The sequence below is a fragment of the Eretmochelys imbricata genome, chromosome 1, assembly GCF_965152235.1.
Source record: "Eretmochelys imbricata isolate rEreImb1 chromosome 1, rEreImb1.hap1, whole genome shotgun sequence".
NCBI lineage: Eukaryota > Metazoa > Chordata > Testudines > Cheloniidae > Eretmochelys > Eretmochelys imbricata.
Window position 1 is genome coordinate 283,531,984 of NC_135572.1, and position 14,244 is coordinate 283,546,227.

At 41.8% G+C, this 14,244-nt stretch overlaps 1 protein-coding gene across 1 annotated transcript in view; it reads right to left on the reverse strand.

The window, feature by feature from the left end:
- The window catches only part of LRRIQ1 (leucine rich repeats and IQ motif containing 1), a 168,158-nt gene extending 163,071 nt beyond the window's left edge, over positions 1 to 5,087 (reverse strand). The window contains exon 1 of the mRNA XM_077807706.1: positions 4,956 to 5,087. Within this exon, the coding sequence (XP_077663832.1) occupies positions 4,956 to 5,087 (132 nt within the window). The remainder of the gene's footprint in view (positions 1 to 4,955) is intronic.
- Positions 5,088 to 14,244: the final 9,157 nt, after the last annotated feature.

Consider the following 14,244-nt stretch of genomic DNA (forward strand, 5'->3'; position numbering starts at 1 on the left):
TCTCAAGCTATCTGATGTGGGGGACCGGCAATTTTTTTTTCCCCAATGTGCACGCAGACTGGCAGCCAATGGCTCGCGGACCAGCACCGGTCCGCGGACCACCACTTTGAGTAGCACTGGTCTAGATAATACTTAGTCCTGCCTGGAATGCAGGGGACTGGACTAGATGACCTCTCAAGGTCCCTTACAGTTCTATGATTCTATGAATACTACATATAATTATAGGCATATACCAGAATTATGTCTGTCAATGGAATGCAGCGTTGTTGTAGCTGAGTTGGTCCCAGGATATTGGATCAATTCCTGTTGATGGAAGGTACAAGCTTTTAGCTTCTTCCTCGGGTATGGGGAAGGTAACCAGGTATGGGGAAGGGAATGTCTGCAACACCGTGGTTACCTTCCTCATACCAAAGAAGAGCTCTATGATGCTAAAAGCTTGTACCTTCCACCAACAGAAGTTGGCCCACAATAAAAAGTATTACCTCATCTACCTTGTCTCAATCAACTGGATAGAATTCAGAGGACAGCTTAAAAAAAGCAGGGAGAGGGGGGAAACTAAAGGGATTAATTTATATGGAAAGAATCAAAACTCGGGAAGTATTGTACAAGACGGCTTCTTCTTGCAAAATTTGCAAGCCAAATTTTTAAGACCAAAGATTAATTTGGTTAACCATCACAACTTTTATCTATCTTATCACCTTTTAAAGTTCACCCATCTTTAACATCGAAAGGTTCTGTCAAAAATTACAATCCACTGGAATCTGATCTTGTGACTTCAGCAGAATGCCCGACCTACCAATTTGAGTTTTCTGAAAGTCAGGTTGCAACTCATTCTATATCCCATAAATAGCTTTCTTTTAACACATGCCCTTTTAAATACACAGTTCACAATAGGTATTTCTTTAATATCAGTTTATTTCAGGGGCTTATCTGTCACTTCAAATTTACATTTTCATGGAGCTCAATTAATAGGAGTAGGATACATTTGAAGGAGGTTTTCCGCCAGGGAATAAATATTAGGAAATAGCACATTAGTCATCTAGACTCTCTCATATCTCACAAAAATCAATTATTTCCTTTTTTTTTAAATAAAAATCAGATTTTTTTTAATTTAAATTGGATTTTTTTTTTTTGATAAAAATGCTTTTTTTCCCCACAAAAAGCAATCTAAAGATAGTTTTAATTAAGACACATTATAGCTCAAAGATATCTCATCATGGAATAGAGATTATAAATTCTAATTCTATAGTATGAGACAATATATTAATGTAATGTTTAAGAAAAGTTTTGTAAATGAGTTCCAATTTTATGGGGTTCCAGGGGCTTCTGTATAGATTATTTAGGTTAATCTTTCTATCTATTCAATGAGGCTCAGTGCTCAGTCTAGAAGATACCATCAGAGATGCTTAGTTACTTTGGCCTGATCTACACGAGGGTGGGGAAATCGAAGATATGCAACTTCAGCTACGAGAATAGCGTAGCTGAAGTCGACGTATCTTAGATCGACTTAGAATCACTTACTTCACGTCCTCGCAGCGCGGGATCAACGGCCGCCGCTCCCCAGTCGACTCTGCTTCCACCTCTCTCCGTGGTGGAGTTCTGGAGTCGACGGCAGAGCGATCGGGGATCGATTTAATCACATCTACATGTCTATCGATCCCCGATAGATCGATCACTACCCACCGATCCAGTGGGTAGTGTAGACATGGCCTTTTGTAGTTCTCAAACTGGATTTGTGTCTCCAGAGATAACATGCTTGTTAACAGCAAAAATGTTTTTTAAATAAATAGATAAATAATATAGAGAGGTGAAAAATAACAGACCTCAACCCTACTGTCCCTTTGCAAATTTGTGTACACAGAGCCAATCCCTTACCTCTTTCTAAGAGACTGCAAAGTTTCAAAAAGTTCCAATGAATAGAAGATTGTTGGGGGCAGAAAAGATCTGGACAAGGAGAAGAAGTCTGGAGATAAATGTGAGGAGGGAGGGACAGGCAATAGAAACAAAAGTGAAACTGTTTGAGCAGCATATTCCAGAAGTCTTGAGGTCTTTCTGAGTGTAACCTTCATAGATTTGAGATCTACCATACCATTCTCTCACTAGGAGGAAAAACCTATAATGGCAGCAGGCCATAAAAGAGTTCCAGTTTGGAAATATTTTAATGAAGTTCCTCTACCTGTGGGTAAGACAGGCATGCGTGAAATTTGCAAACAGTACAACAAAGAAATGCAAGGCCTGGTTGTCCGAATGAAACAACATCACGAGAAGTGTTCCTTCTCAGGAGGAAGCTGCATTGAAGATGATGAAAGGAACATGTCTGAACATGCAGGATCTTCAGGTCAGTAAAATTTTTTATTTCATACTTCTTTCTTAAAGACTGCCTGTCTTCACTCTGGACTATTCTTGAATTCTCATGTTTGAGCAAAAAATATAGTTGTTACTCTATGGTACTATAATTTTAGACGCAGTTTGATAAAAAAATAAATAGCTGAAATAGGCAGATCTTCCTTTTACAATTTCACCTTTAAAGTAGTATTGAGTGTCAGTGAATGCAATGAGTAAATGAGCAGTATGGTAATAATAATTAAATAACTACTGTACATTGACTTATTTTGTTTAGGAGAATCCATCCTCAATTCCAGGATTCTGAAGACTATCCACCTTCAAGAGCACCATCATTTTCCCATAGTTTCAGAGTTATCTGCCAATGATAGTGTTTTAGTCACATCATGCATGTCACATAGCCACAGTATGCAAAAAGGAAAAAAAAAAAAAAAGTCTCCTTCGTCCATAAACAACCATAGATAAATTTGTGATAAGAATCAGCAGATTACAAAAAGAAGTAATTGATGAAAAAATTCCCCGGTTTGTTTATGCAACAAACTCTCCTTTCTGTATGATTGAGAACCCACACTTCATTAACATGGTTCAGTCATTAAGACCAGGATACAGTCCACCCGATGGAGCAGATGTCGCAGGCAAATTGCTGGATAAGCGTATGAAAGAGAAATTGAGCAGTGTGCAAAAGGTCTAGAGGGTGAAATTGTTCACCTGAGTCTTGATGGGCGGATGTCCTCAATGATCCTGTTGTGTGTGCTTGTGTGACAACAGAAGAAGCGGATGTCTTCCTTACAGAAACAATTGATACCTCAGGAAATGCACACACAGCAGAATACTTACAAGAAGTAGCAGTAAAAGCTATAACAAACTGTGAAAAATAATTCAAATGTCTAGTACGCAGCTTGGTCACAGACAGAGCTGCAAATGTATCCAAGATGAGAAGAAATTTAGAACACAGTCCCCAAGCTAATAACATATGGTTTCAGTGCTCATTGGATGCACCTCCTAGACAAAGACTTCAGTGTTCCAGAAATAAAGCCTAATGTTGAAATTGCAAAATACTTCCGTAATAACCACTTTGCAGTAGCTGCTCTGAAAAAAGTGGGAGGAACCAAGCTAACTCTCCCACAAGACTTGCGATGGAACTCAGTAGTGGACTGTTTTGAGCACTATATCAAGAACTGGCCTAATCTGATGACAGTTTGTGAACAAAATCATAAAAAAATAGATGGCACTGTCACAGCCAAAGTTCTCAACCTTGGGCTTAAGAGAAATGTTGAACACATACTGAGTACCCTAAAGCCTATTTCTGTCGCCTTGAACAAAATGCAGGGAAACAGCTGTTTTATTGCTGATGCGGTTGAAATCTGGAAGGAACTGAGTGAGATCTTAATAAGAGAAATATGCAATGACAGAGTTAAATCACAAGCATTAAAAAAACGAACAGGACGAGCACTATCTCCAGCTCATTTTCTTGCAAATATTCTCAATACTCAGTACCAAGTCAAACCTTAACTGCTGAAGAAGAGGAGTTGGCTATGAAATGGACATCCAGCAATCAGCCCTCCATAATGCCAACTATAATAAACTTCAGAGCAAACCATTCAAGAAATATATGTTTGCTGATGATGTTTTAAAGAAAGTCACACCAGTGAACTAATGGAAGTCACTTAAGCACTTGGATTCAGAGACTGTTGAAGAGATTGTCTCACTTTTAACAGCAGTAGCTTCTTCTGCTAGTGTAGAAAGAAAAATTTCTTCCTTTGGACTAATTCATTCCAAATTGAGAAATTGTTTGGGACCTGAAAAGGCAGGAAAGCTTGTTTTTCTTTTCCATATTATGAACAAACAGGAAAATGAAGGTGAAGAAGACTGAGTTAGCTGCAGAAGCCAATATTTTAAGGTTTTCATGTTGACCTGGCTGACATAGTTGATTTGAAATATTTTTTTTAAAAAAAGTTATTTTAACAAAAACAAACCTGATTTTATAAAAACTTGAATGTTTAAACTCAAAAATTCATATGCTTGTTTTGTTAAAATATTATATGTTTGCTGTTGAAGAAAAAAAATCCAGAATAGATATTGTTGTTGTTTTAGTTAAATAAAACAATTTATATGTCTGTCTGTTGATGTTCTCCTCCTAATACATCATGGCAAGAAAATCCTCCAAATATTAATGATTAACCTGTTGAATTGGAGATAGTTCACCTCCCAATGACTTCATAAATATCTGTTTCAGTTACCTTTGGTAAATGAAATAACCAAACAATCATTCATTTATTTTCTGATATATCTGTAAAACTAATCTGAAAAGTTTTCAAAATAAATCACTTTAAAAATGTATAGTGTGTACCTTCTAAAAATGAAACCTACATCTATCTCTGAGTTGTGAAGAATATGTATTAAGGTTATAAAAACCAACAAGAATGCACTTTTATGTAGAAATCCATGATTAAGTTGAGTCTTCCTGACTAGTGATTTAAATCAAATCCACCCTATAGTACACTTCCAAGTACCTTAGAAAAGCAGGAATGCAAGAGGACTCCACAAAAGACACACATTTGCCATGAAAAGTAAAGGAAGTACTCTCCCTCCTGTTTCCATTAAACACTTACTGTTTCACCATCACTCCAAGCTTCTGCTGATAAATCAGTGTTGAAATCATCCGCTTCAAGGGAAGTAACACTGATTCTGCTCAATTCTATATTTATTTCTTCTTCAAGTTTTACATCATCATCATCTTCCATAGCTTTCCATAATAAAATTGTAACAGCAAAAAAGGAAAAATAAAATGGAATACATTAGTGGATATTGACAGGTTTCAGAGTAGCCATGTTAGTCTGTATTTGTAAAAAGAAAAGGAGTACTTGTGGCACCTTAGAGACTAACCAATTTATTTGAGCATAAACTTTCATCGATGAAGTGAGCTGTAGCTCACGAAAGCTTATGCTCAAATAAATTGGTTAGTCTCTAAGGTGCCACAAGTACTCTTTTTCTTTTAGTGGATATTGTATTTACTGCTAGATTTGTGGCAGTAGTAGGTATCTCAAAAAGCTCTAAAACAAAACAAAAAAGCATCTATATCCACAGTAAGGCTCCAACTATGACAAGACTTACATGAACACTTAACTTTAGACACATGAGTAGTCCCATTGATGTCAATGGAATACTCACATTTGTAAAATTAATGTTTGGCTGTACTGGGACCTAAAACTCTATATTTATCAATCTGTTGAGAGAGAAGGATGCACACAAATAATAAAATATATTACCTTGGACCCTGTTCCCATGAACATTTACATGTGTGTAACTTTAATTGGCTTCAATAGGAGGAACTACTCAGATGAGCAAAGTTATATGAGTTTAAGGGTATATCTGCACTGGAAAAAAAGGTGTGTCCTTAACTCAGGTTAGCTAACTTGGATTAAAATAGCAGCAAAAACATGGCAACTCCAGTTAGCAGTTTAAGATAAAGCCTAAAGGGGAGCCTAGGAATGAACTTGAGCTGCTAACCAAGTTGCCACAGTGGTGGGTAGACCATGCTAATTTATTTATATGGCAGTACACATATCTGTGGTTTCCTATCAACCTTCAAAGGTCCACAAAGAGCATTACCTTTAATCACTGACCGTATTAAACAAAACACAGTAAACATGCATTCCCATTTGGCCTCAATTTAGTCAGCTATGGATTTAGAGCAAGGGTGGGCAAACTTTTTGGCCCGAGGGCCACACTGAGAATAGAAATTGCCTGCGGGCCATGAATGCTCACAAAATTGGGGTTGGGGTGCAGGATGGGGTGAGGGCTCTGGTTGGGGGGGTGGGGGCTTCAGGATGGGGCAGAAATTAGGTGTTCAGGATGCGGGAAAGGGCTCCGGACTGCGGGCAGGGGAGTGGGCTGTAGGGGGGCAGGGGGAAGGGCTCTGGAGTGGGCTGGGGATGAGGAGAGTTTGGGGTGTAGGAGAGTGCTCCGGGCTGGGACCAAGGGGTTCGCAGGGTGGGGTGGGGGTTGGGGTGCTGGAAGGGGCACAGGCTCCAGCTGGGGGTGCGGGCTCTGGGATGGGGCTGGGGATGAGAGGTTTGGGGTGCAGGAGGGTGCGCCAGGCTGGGATTGAGGGGTTTGGCAGGCAGGAGGGAGATCAAGGTTCGGGCGTGGAGGGAGGCTCCGGGCTGCAGTCTCTGGGCGGCACTTAACTCAAGGGGCTCCCAGAAGCAGCAGCAGCATGTCCCTTCTCCTGCTCCTACACGGAGGTGCAGCCAGGTGGCTCTGCACGCTGCCCCGTCCGCAGGCACCTCCCCAGCCGTTCCCATTGGCCGCGGTACTCGTAGGAGCCAGAGGGGGGCCATGCCGCTGCTTCTGGGAGCTGCATGGAGCACCCCCCAATCCTGCTCCCAGGTTGGAGTGCTGGAGAGGGGCAAGCCACAGACCCCACTCCCCAGCGGAAGCTCAAGGACCAGATTAAAAGAGCTGGCAGGCCGCAGATTGCCCACCCCTGATTTAGAGTATGGGCAGTGCATGTGGATCTCTATTTTTTAATAAAGAGAAAAGGAACTTCACAAGATTATCCCAACTACACACTTTACTCTCTAACAGGAATGAAGAAAAACAATACAACACAGGAAAGGGTTTGCTTAATAGTTTGAGATAAGAAAAGCATCCCAGAACAGCCTATTCCTGTGGATTCGGCAGCAGCTGCTGTAACCCACACACCTCCTGCATGTGGTTCTCTATCCTATGTAGTAGCATTGAGACCACTTAGAGAGAGATTAATGAGTCTGCTACTGCCTTAGCTAACAATCACATGCGGTAGAGGCTCACATATTCAGCTCCAGAGGTCCCAAGTTCAACCTTGCCGTTACATTGCCACTTAGGATGAACAAAAAAACATGCCAACCCTATACCCTTTCCTATTGGTACTATTAAGCATAAACATAAATAATCAGTATTAATATGCCTTTCATCTGTATACTTTACACTAGTTTACATATGAAGGCTAAGATAGATACTGCCCAAGAAGTGCACAGTGAAATGGCACACCGGATACAATATAGCGCACTTCGGGAGTTGAGGTTTTGGGACAGGAGAGCTGATTTAGGGAAAAAGGTCTTTTTAAGGTGAGGAGGAGCTTGGTGTCCTTGGGCCATTCTGATTCTATTTTTATTTTAAATTTGTGTACGTTTAGAATGTGTCTGATAACTTCAGTGTGTATATATATATATATATTATATAAAAATACAAAACCAATCCAGAATGGCTAGAGGCCATTTACGTGGAAAGCCTGAGGGTACCAGTAGGGTTTTGAAAGTTTGAGCTAGAATAACTCATACATCATTCTTTTCATTCCTTAGGAAGGATACAACAGAAAGTTTAGCAAGATTGCTTAGGGCTTGTCTATACAGGCAAAAAGCCTAGAGTAGCTTGTGTACATTAGCTATTCTTTCTTAATTCTCTGTGTGGAGGCTCTGAAGAGTGCGGAGTAAGAGCCTCCACACAGAGAATTAGGCCTGGTGTACATGTATTAGATTAACCTAGCTATGTTGTTCAGTGCTATGAAAAGTTTCACATAGAGTGAAATAGTTAGGCCCTGGTGACCTTCCATCTTGAAGAGATGGGTTAACCACATCACCAGGAAAAACCCTTTATCAACATGGGAAGTGTCTATGCTACAGCATTACAGCAGCTGTGCTGCTGTAGTGTAGACATTGCCTTAGTGCAGAGTACTTACTGTGCTTTAAATTCACACCCTGGTTTGCTGCACCCTAACTTCCCCCACACAGACAAGCCCTTACATTTCCTCCTGATTTCAGGTTTCACAAAGAAAACAAACCAAACTTTAAAAAGAACACTTAGGGAGGGTGGAGAGGCTGCATCCTGGGATTTTACACCATTAGGACAATTTTTAAAGCAGACAGCACTTATTTAAATGTGGAACTGCTTCACGCAGATACATTCACGTGCAGCAAAATCCCTCCGCCCTCGACTCCATCAACGCAACTGCAGCGCTAATCGCGATCACGGGTAATATACTATCATCTTGCCAACCCTCATTATGGGCTCAGGAGTCACATGGTATTTGATGTTTTTTTTCTGGCAGACCCAAGCGGCTGGGTGGGTTCCAGAAGCTCAGCCTTCACTTAAAGACAAAAAGCGTCTCGTGGTTCGCGGAGAAAAGGTTTGAGTGTAAAGAGCCACAAGGCTCAGGACCAAGAAGGCAAATACAAACAGCAGCCAAGTTATTACGTTAAAGATATCCAGGGGTTCAAGGCAGGTGCTGGCAAAACAGCCCCTCCCCCGGAGGGGGTGAGAATCACACGGGAACAGGCAAGGCTCTCAGCCGGCGAGAGAAGAAACTTCCCTTCCAGGCAAGGCTGGGCTCCCCCCACCACAGCCGCCTGGGTCCCGCCCGGCTCATTTTCTTTCGAGAGGTCCCGCCCAGGACTACAACTCCCAGAATGCAACAAAAAACCACCCTCGCAGACCCTACAGCTCCCGGGCGACAAAGATCGGCCCCACCAAGCCCCTGTGCATTCTGGGAGTGATAGTTCCTCCTCCTCCTCCCCATCCCCGGCGGACCAGCCGCAGCCCCCAGGATCTCGCCGAGCAGTCCCCGTGGATTTCATGGAGCTGGTCGCCTCTCGTGGCCGGTGCCAGGCTCCTACCCGGGCCTCGGCCCTTGGAGACGCCCCGATCCTGCAGCTCCGGGTCACGCAGACCTCTCTACAACCCCTCCAGCTGCGCACGCTGCGGTGTTAAACAGGAAGCGTAACCATGGCACCGACAGACTGTGGGCCGGGCCAAGCCTGTGCTACGGCACGCGGAAGGGACGAACCTAGTGAGCAGCGCTCGCTTTGCATTCCAGCCGGGGGAGAGGAGGTGAAGGAAGAGAGAAACGTAGTTGCAGGCTCAGGGGAAACCCTCTATCACCAGCCCCGCTGGGCTCCCGTTAGCAGCTCCCACCCGCCTCCAGCTTGAATATTATTTCAACCCCTCATTATTTTCTTACACTGATTGGCCTGTGGCATGGGAAATAGATTTGCCAACCCCAGGCATTCACAAATCATGAGTAGTCAGCCCCCTTCACCCCCCGCCCCCAACAAATCATGAGATTAGTTTCGCAATCACGAGATTTTTATGAATAATTAATGTTGGGTTTGTTAGTTTTTGTCTTCTGGTTTGTGAGCTCTTTAGCATCGTGTTTCTAAGCTTTTCTCTGCACTGATAGCTAGAAACATACTTTAAAAAGAAAGATGAGCTTCTCAAGTAATCACCTGAATTCAGGAGCTGGTATTTTGAGGGAAAAATACAAATATTATTAAACTTGCAATACAATTGGATGGTATGTCAATACTAAAAGTATTTACAAAACTTGTCCTTTTGAAATCCATCCTGTCTCCCCCAGCAGTCTGTAATAATATGTAACAATTTTATCCAAATCTAGGGTTGTCCACTTTCTAAATTCACTCACTACATATATAGATAACAAACATACTCCGATTTTTTTTTAAATAACCTTTACTTTCTACCAGCTTCTTTGGTGGTAGGAGTAGTGATACTGAAAAACAGTGAGATTTATCACATACTTGTAATATTGCATGGCGGCCAGGGAGGCTCCGTGTGCTGCCCTTGCACCTGCAGGCATCGCCCCCACAGTTCCCATTGGTCATGATTCCTGGCCAATGGGAGCTGCAGAGCCGCAACTCAGGGCGGTGGTATTGCACGGAGCCTCCTTGTGCCTTTGGGCCACAGGGACCTGGCAGCTGCTTCTGGGAGCCATGCAGAGCCAGGGCAGTTAGGCAGCCTGCCTTAGCCCAGGGCCCCCGTTGCATGGCCAGCCAGACTTTAAATGGCCCAGTTGGTGGTGCCGACAGGAGCCACCAGGGTCCATTTTCAACCGAGCATTCCGGTCGAATACCGGATGCCTGGCAACCCCATCTAAACCAATTTTAAAAGTTCTTTCATGCAGTGTTGTTGTAGCCATGTTGGTCTCAGAATATGGGAGAGACAAGATGTGTGAGGTAATATCTTCTATTGGACAACTTCTGTCGGTGAGAGAGACAAAAGTTTACTTGAAGAGCTCTGGGTAAGCTCGAAATCTTGTCTCTCTCACCAACAGAAGTTGGTCTAGTAACAGATATTATCTCAGCCACCTTAAAAATTGTCATTTAAGAGAAAATCAGATCATTTAAAAATTCTTCAGGGGCAGAACTGATTCAGTGATATTTATCTTCCAGTACATGAATTAGGCCTGAGCTACACTTAAAATTTAGGTCAACGTAACTATGTTGCTCAGGGTTGTGAAAAATGCCAACCTCACCTCAAGTGTAGACACAGCTAGGTTGATGAAAGACTGCTCCGGTCAACCTAGCTACTATTGCTCAGAATGTAGTGTTCCTACACTGATGGAAAAGGCCCTCCATTGGTGTAGGCTGTGTCAACACTACAGGGTTTTGCCAGCATAGCTACAGCACTGTAGCTATGCTGGTATAGACCCTGTAGTGTAGACATGACCTTAATCATTGTGTTCATGGTGATTAAAGCAAACAACTTATTGCAGCACTGAAAGGAAAGAAACTTCTGTAGAGCATTGTATATCGTTGTCTTCTGTAACAAGGAAGTAAAATATTATCAACAAAAGAAGAATTAGTAAACATACTCAAGATGCAGTGAAGAAACGAATTTATGCCACTATATGGTAGTGCTCCATAGATGAGAGCGAAATATTCAGCACTGGTAAGGATCTTTGTTTTGTTTTGGAGTTGTATTTTAATAGGATAATTACAGTACATGCTTCTGTGGGAATAACACTATTTTTACCTTTTATATAATCAAACAGTTTTACAAAGATTGAAAAATTGTGTGTAAACAGTTTTAATAGTGAAACATTGAAGTGCAAGCACTATTCTTCCAAAGATTTCTGACTATTTCATGTACAATTTGGTCAGGTAACATGTAACCATTAGTATTGTTTTGCTGAGTATGCTGCAGGTACAGCATTTCATTAAATTCTAGATGTGAAAAACTCTGGGATGAGATTTAATTCCCTGTTAATACATAGTGCATTATTTTAAGAGTGCTGGAATCTATTCCAGGGGAAGTGGAGCAACAGTTATCCAGTATGGTTCATAAATTGTACACGGTTTTGTAATATAGAATTAAACATATCAAAAGGCAGCCGTTTTAAGAAGTTTTTTCTTTTCGTCATTCTAGTGTTTAGCAAGTAAAAATTCCTAATGCAAAGAATAAGAATGTTGACAAGTCAAGCAAAAACTAATTTGAATGGTATTCCTTAATCACAGGTTTCAGAGTAACAGCGTGTTAGTCTGTATTCGCAAAAAGAAAAGGAGTATTTGTGGCACCTTAGCGACTAACCAATTTATTTGAGCATAAGCTTTCGTGAGCTACAGCTCACTTCATCGGATGTATGCATCCGATGAAGTGAGCTGTAGCTCACGAAAGCTTATGCTCAAATAAATTGGTTAGTCTCTATGGTGCCACAAGTACTCCTTTTCTTATTCCTTAATCAATGCCTTTCACCATACTTCATTATATATGTTTTGTCTGTACAGTAGACTGTTTATTGGATACAATTCTTTGAAAATATGGAAGCTGCATCTATCCTGGTAATCTCCTTCTATTTTAAAAATGACAGAAAATGTAACTATTATATTCTCATTCGTGCGCAGAAATTGATAGCAGCCCTGACAAAGGAGAGATCCTTAGGCATCCTTTCTTTTTCTATTGCATCTCTTGAAATTTGCTTTGGGAAATACCATTTGAATAGCACTGTTAAATTTTTGGGGCTTCAGCAATTTAATTCTTTCACTTGCCTGAATGGTGTCATCAAACAGAGAAATCAGTTAGTGGAATTTTCTGTTCATCTACAGAAAAGCGTACAGATAACTTTTGTGGTTAAAGGTGTAATTTAATACCAGTGTCGTGTTATGTGAATTAGGATTGTAATAGAGTATTATAAGTATGTGACAAATCTCACAGTTTTTCAGTATCACCACGCCTACCACCAAAGAAGCTGGTAGAAAGAAAAGGTTATTTAAAAAAAAATCGGAGTATGTTTGTTATCTATGTATGTTGTGAGTGAATTTAGTGCTCATGAAAGCAAGAATAAGCACTCCTTAGAGCCATTAGATTAAAACTAAATGGAACTCAGATGCACCAAAACTGCAATACTCCTTTTTTCCTCAACTCCTTTTTCCTCAAGATTCCTTGATTGTCCTCCCTCAGCTCTGTTCACATGACTTTTCCTGTCAGTCCTGATGGACTCTTTACCTTACAGCCCTCCTGGATAGACCCTTAGGATGAGATTAGCCATCTTGTTAAATCTATTTAAGCACAGTGAAGCAGACTTAAACCCATCTCAATTGACCAGTGGAGTATCGTCTCCTAATCATACTACTTTACGTCCTAGTGCCCTGCATAAGGAATAGAGAGCAAAAGATATCATGGGTGGGAACTCCCTATATCTGTCTGTTTCGTTACTGGCAGAAAAGCTCCCATTGGCAGTTGGCATAAAATAGAGTAATCTTCAGGCTGCTCTGTCTTCCACAAGGAATTGGATTAGCATTTCCAGCTCCAGGATTGTAGAGCCACAAAGAGGGTATAATGCAACCTTATTCCCAACTCTCACTCCCATTCCTGGAGACTTTCAGCAAGTATGGCTCCTTTGTTCTAGAGGATCTAGGCCTTGGTTTCTCTCTGCTTCACTGCTGTACTGTGCCTAATCAAAGGGTGTTCAGATCCTAAAGATGCAGTGCTAATCCAGAAATAATGCAGGAGACACTCTACAGTCTTCCCCATAGGGCTCTACTAAAGTATGTCAGTTCTAACTGGCAGGACTCATGCTCTTTCTGCTCAGACTTTTATAGATGGGGGATGGTAACTGACTTTAGACAAATGTGACTGTCCATTAGGGATAAGTCTTGTAGGGTGGGCTCCATGAAGGATTTTAGGCATTGCAGCCCTGAGCATCACAGCGTCTAACTTTTAGGCGCCTAGAAAATCCCAGGAACAACACAGCAATCCATGAAACTGAATTAGGCACATAGGTACCCTATACCATGAAGGGAGAGGGGAAGGCATCTAAGAATGTGATCCAAAAAAGCCAGTGTGTTAAGCAAGCAGCTGCCTAAGGAAGCCAACGGGAGATGCCGACGAGAGGGGTGTATGCTAAGCCCCACCCCGCTCAGAGAGATAGGTGCTGAAGTTGGTGTGCAATCACAAATTGGTATCCATTGCCTGGAACGGGATGGCTTAGATGCCTAAGCCACTTCTTGAGGGCATGAGTTAAGCACCACTTTACTCCACATGAAAAAGCCATAGAAGGAGGCCTTGTGCACCTCATAACTTGTAGCTGAATGGTTAGCACATTCATCTAGGATGTGAGAGAGTGAGGTTCAATTACCCTCTTTCTGCTACAGGAAGAGAAGGGATACTTTCTTTTCAAATCTTTTCTCCTCCTCTGCAGACAGCTCTGGAGGAATTGAACCTAGATCTATAACATCCCAGGTGAGTGTGCTAATCACGTGGGTAAAAGTTATAAAATAGGCAATAATACCACATTTTCCTCTGGCCATATTTTGAATGGAATGCTCAGTGACTACCTCCCAGATTGGGCCCCTCACACGACTTAGGCGGCCAAATGCCTGTCTTCCTCTGGTTCATGATTTGCTCTGGGGCTTATCCCAGCCATGATATCTTTTGCTCTGCCATGTTCCTTATGCTGGGCACTAGGATGTAAGGTGGGAGATAGGCCTCCGAACGCCTAGAATGGGGAAGCGCGCACATGCCCCTAGATCTAAAACTTAGGCATCGAGGGAACTTTTACTGTGGAATGTTGTTATACCAATAAAATAAAAACCAGCAGGATCTTATTAAAGGGGAAAAGGCAAA